The sequence below is a fragment of the Perna viridis genome, chromosome 2 (genome assembly GCF_037379345.1).
Source record: "Perna viridis isolate PV_CMFRI_1.1 ecotype Kerala chromosome 2, ASM3737934v1, whole genome shotgun sequence".
Classification (NCBI taxonomy): Eukaryota; Metazoa; Mollusca; class Bivalvia; order Mytilida; family Mytilidae; genus Perna; species Perna viridis.
Genome location: NC_142446.1, coordinates 67165670 through 67175880, shown reverse-complemented (window position 1 = coordinate 67175880; position 10211 = coordinate 67165670). Strand labels below are relative to the sequence as shown.

The 10211-nt window shown below is 33.6% G+C and overlaps 1 protein-coding gene across 1 annotated transcript; it reads right to left on the bottom strand.

Annotated features, from left to right (window-relative positions):
- Nucleotides 1–5813: 5813 nt before the first annotated feature.
- LOC148626596 (uncharacterized) lies at nt 5814–7509 on the bottom strand. Its single transcript, XM_088571124.1, has 3 exons — nt 7151–7509; nt 6531–6976; nt 5814–6406 (listed from the first exon to the last, which is right to left on the bottom strand). The coding sequence occupies exons 1-3, from the start codon at nt 7507–7509 to the stop codon at nt 6342–6344; spliced, it is 870 nt and encodes a 289-aa protein (XP_088427250.1). The 3' UTR covers nt 5814–6341.
- Nucleotides 7510–10211: the final 2702 nt, after the last annotated feature.

Here is a 10211-nt window from a genome sequence, read left to right as displayed (position 1 = left end):
AGAAGTGCCGAACAATCACGTGACTTGGGAGAAGTTCTTTGCTATTGAAAAATAATCAGATTTTCTTTCATACATTAGCACACATTATTAGGCAAAATACGACAATAACAAGTTCTTAATTCATTTGTATTATCCTTTTATTTATTTATATACTATGAAGAGAAACATAAGTAAGGACCTAGAAATTCATTCAGTTATTAAATAATGATAACTCCACCGTACGACATTATCGGGTAAGTCCGGAATTTGCCGGCCTGGAAGACATGTGCCCATTTGATGATCGATCATACTATCATCAAAGTGCTATAAAAATTAAATACTATTTACAATTATAATTGTAGCATCAATTAATATAATTTAAATAATATAAAGTATTACAAAGTACTCAATGTCAGGGACTATACAATACATACAGAACTATTTTTGACAATACTTACTTTTTTTATATAGTCCCTTGCGAAAAAGAATTATAAATTATTTAGTATACAGTTCTAAAAGCTTTATAGTTTTAAAAAAAATATTAAAGTTATAATTCTAGAGACTTATTCCAATTATCAAATTAATGTGCAGCTCGACTAAGACCAAAAACTTAAGTAAAAAGGGGGTGTCTGATGTTAACATTTTCCAACAAACGAACGGAGGTCAGTGTTTAATGTCGAAACTAGAATTCTGCCAATGCCAAAAAAAAAAAAAAAAAAAAAAAAAAATTGCTCCAGCTACAAGTGAATGGAGCATTCTGAGCAAATTAGAGTAGACATTATGATTTATGCATTATCTCTTGACTACCTATAACAAGCTAACTTATTTGATGTACTCTACAAAATTAAACAGTTCAACTATAGGCACTGAATATCACTTAAAGTAATGGCCTACTAGGTTCTATCAGAACAGACGGAGATATTGATCATTCAATCGCAAATTATGCAGAAAACTATTAAAAACTGTTTAAAGCGGACATGTTAGAACAATTAGGAACTCTGAGGACAATCCTAAACTTTATTAATAAGTTACAGGACAAATATCACCATCTGACCGCCTTTATCACTAAGGTTATTGATAATTTTATATAGATAGGGTCTGCTGATATATCCCATGCAAAAATGTTTTAATGAATTAGATTTTGTAATTACTGATACTGAAATTACGTATCACAGCCTTCTCAAAGTTAAAATGGAACAAATCACCTTGGAATGACAATATTACAATCTACTGAATCTACTACATGTATATATTGGGGTCAACGGGATGGGATCTTAATTTAAATCACTAAAAACATGTATGAAGTAAGCAAATCGTGTGTATTTTCAATATACCATGAGGTATTTACAAGGAGACCACCTTAGTCAGAACCTCTTCAAGATCTTTATTAACGATTAGACAAACTATTTTAAAAACTCGATGACCCAGTTTCGAAAAATAATGAGAATTTACACTGTCTTATGTACATGTATGCTGATGATATTGTATATTTTATTATCTCCAAACGGCTTGCAAAAATGAACATAATTGCTGCAATGACTGGTGCATAAGTGTCAGGGGCGTAGATAGGCCTGTTTTATTTGTACGCAAAATTACAGCGAGGGTCTTGGGGGGGGGGGGGTGCTCAAGGCCCCCAGTGAGTCATTGCAATTAACCTTTATTTCATCTTTAAAATGTGTGTTTTTATTTTTGTTACTTTTTCTGAAAGTACGCAACTGCGTATGTGCGTATAGGCAGCTACGCCCCTGAGTGTGAAGACAAACAAAAGTCAGGTTCTTATATTTAACCAGGCAGGTGGATTGATTACCTAATACAATACTATTTCAAATGGTGTAAAACTAAACTGTGACAGTTCATATAAATATTTGGGTATACATTTTTTGTGCATCTGACATATAGTTGTGAGGTATGGGATGACTTCAACCAAAAGTCTGCTAAATAACACAAATGTAAATAATGCTGAATAAAATTCGGCGAGTATAATAAACTAAGCGGAAATTTTCTGTCAGTATAAATAAAACGAAAGTGTAAATTTTCGAGAAGACAACATTAATTTCACTGATAGCTACAATTAATCAAGGTTAATGCTTAGATACAGTTGTAACTTAAATACATGTATGTCGATCAAGAATTTTGTAGAACGATCGCAAAGGGCATTGTATGCATTGTATGATAAAGTAAGAAATTTACACATTCTGATTGATTTACAATTTCTGTTGTTTGAATGTATGATTGTTCCAGTTCTTCTTTATGCTTCAAAGATCAAGGTGTATGAACTATTGAATTTGGTTGAAAAACTACATATAAACTTTATGAAGAAATCCTTAAATGTCAGTACAGCCACGCCAAATGCTATAGTATATGGAGAAACAGGCATATTTCCTTTGCAAATAACAATAAACAGGGGCGGATCCAGGATTTTAGAATCATTGCAAGTGGCACAGAGAAGCTGTCTGAATTATTACTTCAGTTAATATTAAGGTTGAATGATTCCGAGAGATATACATTTAAATGGTTGTAGATTATTTAAAAAAAAGATACTGGAGAAAATACAGGTTTCCCATATATTTATGACATTGCCAGTAGTCTCAATCAGTTATAATGAAATAAATTCGCAAATAAAACAAAGATTAATTCTGCCTGCCCTGCAGAGACTTTTTGCAGACATGAAAAATTCCACTAGAGGGAAATGTTACGCATTTTGCTGTCATGCATATTAGAGGCTTAGAAAAAAGTATATACATATAAGTATTAATAAATAGAACACCATATAGTTCTTAAAATGAAAAGGCTTTTATCTTTGTGTAACATTACTGTTTTGATAAAATTATGTTTGTGTCATAGACAATTGCAAACTGAATAGATTTTCCATTGAATATGTATATTCTTATATTTTAACTGATCTTCCATTGATTGTGTATATTCTTATATTTTAATTGATCTTCCGTTGAATGGTTATATTCTTATACTTTAACTGATTATATTGTTTTTGTTGCCTGCTTAACCTGCACCATTATATTAAGTCTGTAAATTCACCTCCTGTAGCACGTAAAGTGCCTAAGTTGCAATTAACTTGTCTTGTCTTTTCTTGTCTTAAATTTAGAAATAGGCTTGTTTCATTTGACCTAAGAGCATATTCATACGAAGATCGACTTCAAACGTATAAATCTAAACAAGTTTTTTGTTGTAACTTTTTAATGTTGAACTCGATCTTCCGATTTGAATTTAGGTCCCTGAAGCAGCTGTAAATTTTCTATTATTATAACACATGGCCACTAGCCACATATACCATTAGCAGAGATGTCTATATTATTATACCCCACTCAACGCATGGGCGGTATAGGTTACAGACCACCAATTCAACCAATGAGCATTTGGAACGTAGGCAAAAATAGTCCTACGCAGAAATTACCCCTGTTCCTCATAGTGCTGTGAAAAAAAGTTCTCATCTTATTTAAAAAATTTAAACAGTTTCTGAAAGGAAAAACATTTCTGTACATTTTATAGGTGCATTTTGCTTCTTGTGATGTGAAGCCTAATCTCCATAATGATTTTTAAATATACCCCTATCTTGTGAAAACACTGGAATTTCCCATGCTATTTATAGACCCTTCACTTCCGGTGACCAGTACTGCACTGCAAGTCTGCTAACCCCACATGCCATTCTGAGGATTGTGAGCTGACATATGTAGAATCATGCTGATATATAGTCCTCTGCAGGTTAAAGTTAAGGTAAAGTCCAGAGAAGCCATTGAATATTGTGAAATTAGCATAGAAGCCTATGGAAAGTGGAATTAGTGGTTTTTAGCCTATATTGGAATATTACCATTGTCCGTTTTCGTCACAAAAATCTCGGCTCCCAATGGATGATTTCAAATTTGACATGGGACTTCATATAGATGGGGTATATGTTAAACTGAAACACTTTTTGTTGCCCCCCTCATATCAATTTTCTGTTTCGTGGGCCATTTTCACTAATATTAGAAAAGATTTTCGTCACAAAAATCTCAGCTCCCGATGGATTATTTCAAATTTGGTGTGTGGCTCCATATACTACTAGATGGGGCATATGTTGTAAGCAATATTTGTTGTTCCCTGATATCAACTTCCTGCTTCGCGAGACTTTGATATTTCCACTACATGAAAGAGAGTAATTAATGAAACCAAGATTCTAGCGGAAATCAAAAGGAGGCAACCAAGGGATTAAGACAAGACAGGGAAGACTGACACAGACACAAAAAAACATTAACCAACCAAAATAACACTTATAAAGAAACAAAAATAAATAAGCAACTCGGACTCCACTAAAAACTGGGAGCCTGGACCAGGTGCACCGGTAGGGTAAACATCTTCTGCTTTTCAAGAATCACCCGATGATTTTTTTTTTGTTTCGAGGCAATGTGTGTACGGGAGGTGACATGTCACACGTTTCGAAACGCAAACTTTTTAAAATTAGTAATATTTCCATAATACTAAAAATAGGAGACATTCAACCATTTAAATAGACCTTTTCACCATATATGTTTGTTGCTTAAGTAGTTTATTGCTTAAGTTTTTACTTATTCTTGTAATAGCTCCCTGGGTTGTGATATTTGAATTTCACTCCAACAGTATGAGGATGTCCGATTTCCGTAGAACTTTGCTTTCATAACAATTTTAACAGCACGTACATGGTGCAAATAAGTACGCAGCTCTAAGGTTGGAACCAGTACCTTATGCTGAAAAATGTGCACGGGCAAATACGAACAATTATTGACTAATGTTCGAATATCAGCCTAAATACAAAACTGCCAAAACAATACAACATACAAAAGTGCGCCATTACGGGATTTAGCCGTCTAATACGGCTTGTACCCGTTTTATTAATACGTCATACTGACCTGATTAAAGACGTATTGGATTAGATAGTCAGTAAGGGTATGGGTATAATTGCTTAAGGTTTTCCATATTGGCTAGCCTCGGACCAATAGCTAAGTCAATTTGGAAAACCTTAGCATTGACCTGAACCCCCTATTTTGAGCCAGAGCTTGCCGAAACTACGCAGACCTTTTGTATCGGCTAGAAGTCTAACAAATAGGCTTCTGGAACAGGGTTATGTTGCTACAAGATTGAAGTCATCACTACAGAAGTTTTATGGTCGTCATCATGAACTCGTGGATCGTTATGATGTATCCATCAGCACCATGAAAACTGATTTATTCAACGGGTCATAGTTTGCCTTTCCTCGTTTGTCTATCCCGGACTTGACTTTTTATGAGCAACTCGGCGGGTGTTTCTAGAAAAAACAGAGGACGCTTACCCTACCGGTGCACCGGGTCCATGCTCCCAGTTTTTAGTGGAGTCCGAGTTGCTCATTTACTTTTGTTACTTTGTATACATGATTTTAGTTACTTTATGTTCTTTGTTGTGTGTGTCTGTTTTCCATGTCTGGTCTTTGTCCCTGGATTGCATTCTTTTCATTACCGCTATAACCTTGGTTCCCTTGATTACTCTTTCATATACTGGGTTTTAGATCAGAACCTAAGATTAGGGTAAAGAAATGCATAATAAGACACAGGACATTATATATCTTTCTATTTTACCAATCATGGGCCCTTGTCAGACAAGATACATAGATATCGTAATACAATAATCACGATAAAGATGCAAGTTTTTAGTGTACAATACACAAAGAAATAAATTAGAATGCGAGCAATACAGCTTTGATTGATTGATTGATTGATTGTTGGGGTTTAACGCCCGAGCAGCAATATTTCAGGGGAGATGATGAATTGAGCGACATTTTGCATTTTTTTAATTTGAGCGACATGATCTTTTCAGCGACAAAACACATAAATTGAGCGACTTTTTATTTTTTAAATTCAGCGACATTTACCTGAGAAAAATACTTATTACCTCTTCCGTTAGTCAGTGTCCCCTGCTCTCCACGGGGAGGTGGAAGTAGGATTTTGAGCAGGATATAGTGTTTGTTTATTGTTCACTGAAACCACATAGTTTATATAAAATACTTTACAATTGTTAAAAATAATGTACTATTAAAAACTTCTATGTACACAATCGTTATAAATTGATGACCGGCTGAGACTTGTATGCCATAAGTTTAACGAACTCAAGTCTTGAGATATCGCCTGCTCTGTACTGTTCCTGGAATTCACGCATCTGCTGCACGTTTGACTTTTCGTTAATAGTCAAAAGCATTGGTCGCATAGAAGCTCTTATCTTAAGACTATTGTATGTCTGGATAAGTTTGACCTTCTCCAAAAAATCATAAATGTTCGGTTGATGGCTATAAAACATTTCACTAAACTGCTTGTGAAAAGACTTGCATCCGTTTGTTGTCCGTTTAACTCTGAACATTTGTATTACTGAGCAAGTCCAAGACTTTGTATTTTACGCCACCAAGCTTGGGACAAATGGAAATGACAACCTGAAATTAGATGTACATGTTTTAAATTTGATACGTACATAACATCAGTATATATTTGTCGTTAATATTTTAAATTACATGTATCTGTCTTATCTTACAATAAAAACTATGCTTAAAAAATTACCTCTAATTAAAACTTCTGGCCAAAACTCTCTGGCAGCTTCAAAAACAGCATCTTCAAAATCCAAGTGGATAGAGGTAAGTGTAAAGTTCAATCCTAAATCTGTTACTACTGTAATAAGATGACGAAACATGTTGATATAACACTCCTTTGATTTTGAAGGAAGCAGGAAGAAAGCACATGGTATGTAGCGTCCGTGTTTATATCCAAGCAATGTGTAAAGTTGGTAGAAAAACTTTGGACAATATTTGAATGTCCCGTCACCAAAAATTTCCACAATGGGCTCACAAAAATATTCCATATTGCTTTTTGTAGTCAGCATAATAATACCCGTCTCAGCATCATTGACGTACATCATTTTCTCTAAATTTGTAGACATCAAATCGTAGTCCTTAAGATTTTCGTGGGTTTCCTCTCTTGATTTTGGTAGCTTTAGCGTTGTCTTTCTCCTGAAAATATAAACAAATAAATAATATTAGGAACTCATAGGATATGGAATAAATTTACATGACACAAAATCATTACATATGTTTAATAATAAGATAAGCAATGGAACAACACTTTTGTTGTTTTCTTCATTTTTAGTAATCATGATCATATTATAATACTTTTATTGAACATACCTTACTCTATAAACAGCTTGTCTTATGAGGCCAACATCTTCTGGGACTAAACTAGCGTTCTCTGTTTTCCCAACTTCATGTACTATTAGCTTGTGTGGCCGTTCTGTTATGCTGTCTTCAGCTTTTCTCTTGCAAGCTTGTCTGATGTTGTGTCTCTGTATCTTTCTTTCTTCTTCCTTTTCATGGTTATGCTCATTACGTCCATCCAATATCATCAAATCCGTTAAATCTGTCTTGCATCGGGCTTTGCATTTGGCTTTTATACTTCTCCAAAGATGTGTGGCACTATTTGATTTGTCAAGCCTATACTTAAATCCATCAACAACTATACCTTCTTTCCCTCGATTCGTTGTGTACATCTCAATCTCTATTTTAAATGTATTTCACTAATATATTTTGTCTTTATTTATTGTCGTTTAATCTTTTGAGTGATATTCAGAAGGGAAAAAGTACTGGTCGATTCACTGAAGTTGAACTAATACATTCGAGAAAGGGCTAGTTTTGACCAGTGCGAACTGGTGGACCGTTTATGTGAATTTTATGTACATCTGTATTTAATCAATTAAAAAATATGTCGCTGAATTTATATGCCGTTTTTATATTTTGTATTGATTTGATGTCGCTCAAATGATATACGCAATTACTCAAAAAGTGTCGCTCAAAAGATAGTCGCTGAAAAGACAATGTCTCTCAATTTATACGCACCCTATTTCAGCTATATTCAGGCGATGAACATGAAATGGGTGATAAAATGAACATGAAATGATTATTAAGTCGCCTTTTACGACAAGCTTAGCGCTGCTGCAGGCCTATTCTTTTGACACCCGGACCTGCACGGGGCTATGATGTGTTAAGTGTAATGAGGTCGGTTTTATAACAAGATAAAAAAAACATGTAGATATAAAATATATTAACAGGAAACAAGAAATATTGTTTCTCATTAGCAGTAATCCTCATGATATGTGCACAGCAGCGAGGAACTTATCACCACAATGCAGAGGCTGTCATGGGGCGGCCATTCAGAACCAGCTACAAATATTACAAGATTATTCCTAATAGTGGTTTTCCTCATGAATGATGCAATTCAGCAAGAATTTACCATTGCTACTGTACAAAATTTATCAAGGGGCAGTTCCCTAGAACTCATGAAGAGGAAATTATAAGGTTCAAGTGATAAAAAAGGCTAATGGCATCTATACTTTTTTCTTGATGAATATGCACAATTCTGATAATAATTTCTCATCTTAATTATGCATTAATCATATCATTTTTTAGTAGGGTATAGATTTTTTTTAAACCTTTCCAATAATTATTCAACATGTTATAAAATCTTTTTGTTGGTCAGTCAAAAAGAAAATGTATTTCATCTTCAACATCATTACTATATTTTTGATAGAACCTTCTATGTCAGGGAGTAATATTATATCTACTTCTCTCTGTGAATACAGGATGAGCATACATGTGAAATCTTGTAAGACTCTGTCTTTCTTTAAATATCAAGATATTTCATTCCAATCTGTCTGCTTTAAGGAGATAATCTGTAGTTTCTATTGTGTTGCAGTGTCATTTATATAGTTATCTCCCTTAATTTTGAAATATACAGTACATTCTTTATAATTCATATTTCCTATGGACACGGGTTATATGAAAAGCCACATGTTCATTTCTGTTAACTATAACATTTTAAACAAAATATCAAAAATAAAAATATGTAGGCTTTCCAACCATGAATCACACTTTGCATGATTCTTAGCTGGAGTACATGTACTATTTAATACAAAAAATACAATGAAACTACAAAAAAACAGAACCCAGAACAATCCAAAAACCTACCTGAACCAGACACTTTTTAAATCCCTTTATATCAATTTAAGAATGTATCTTGAACCTTAGCAACCGAACACCTGTCTACTTGGAACCAATTTTAAAGTCCACAAGGACTTCAGATAAGACAGGTTTAACTGTACAAGTTCTATTGAAGGTTGTTTCACATCTCCAATTACTCTAGAGAGTGAAAAACTTTACTTACCTAAAAACTAAACATGTAATATCTTCCAAATGTCTAATAATTTTTTTTTTTATTGAAAATAACATACATTTTGAAAATACAATATACAATTTACATAAAAATCAATAGGATTTGGCAACAATCTTGTTTGAGCTTTTACAGGCCATCTCCCTTTCATGTTGTACTGACTCAATCTTATTGTACAATGCTCGATAAATTAAAAACTTGTACAGTATACCATAAAAAAATGATAGATAAATGTGATTTTATTTTAGTAAAACAACTTCACAAAAAAAGAATTCAACAATGTAATGAAAAACAATTATCAATCAAAGAACTGAAATTAGGTAAGAAAATATATATATATCCCAAAAAAAAAGCCAAACCGAAGAAAAAGAAACAAAAGACAGCAGTGAAGCAACATGAAAATTTAGAAATTGACAAGAAATTAAAAACATGGGTTTTTTTATGAATTCCCTTTGAATTTCAAATCTTTTATAGAAAAAGTTTTAGCCAAACTGAAAAAATTAAAAATTTTTAAGAGTTTTTGGGCCGCTGGACAGCCTACAATAACATTTTGAGTCTGGCGAGTATTAAAAGAATAATCAAGGGAACCAAGGTTCTAGCAGTAATCAAAAGAGTGTAATCCAGGGACAAAGACTAGACATGGAAAACAGACATATATAACAAAGAACAAAGAATAAAGTAACTAAAATCATACATACAAAGTAACAAAACAAATGAGCAACTTGGACTCCACTAAAAACTGGGAGCATGTTGGCTCATAGTAAGGGGTGGGTGTACAGGTTTAATGCTTTTCGGTGACATGACCATCACTTTTGTCTTTAACAGATTAAACTTCACCACCCATTATTCTGACAATGTATGAATTTTGTCATGTCACTTTCAAGAATTTCTGCAGAGGCACAAGGATCATCGATTTGAATATTGGCACGTGTTATCTTCAAAGAGCTTAATAGAAGGAGTGATGCCTTCCACAATATCGATTATAAAGATAATAAATTAAAGAAGCCCTAATATTGATCCCTGGGG

Coding starts and splice junctions, on each gene's coding strand:
- LOC148626596 (XM_088571124.1), bottom strand. CDS start 7,509: ATGTACACAACGAATCGAGGGAAAGAAGGTATAGTTGTTGATGGATTT. Junction 6,977..7,150: donor CAAGCTGTTTATAGAGTAAG/GTATGTTCAATA, acceptor TTATATTTTCAG/GAGAAAGACAACGCTAAAGC. Junction 6,407..6,530: donor GCCAGAAGTTTTAATTAGAG/GTAATTTTTTAA, acceptor ATCTAATTTCAG/GTTGTCATTTCCATTTGTCC.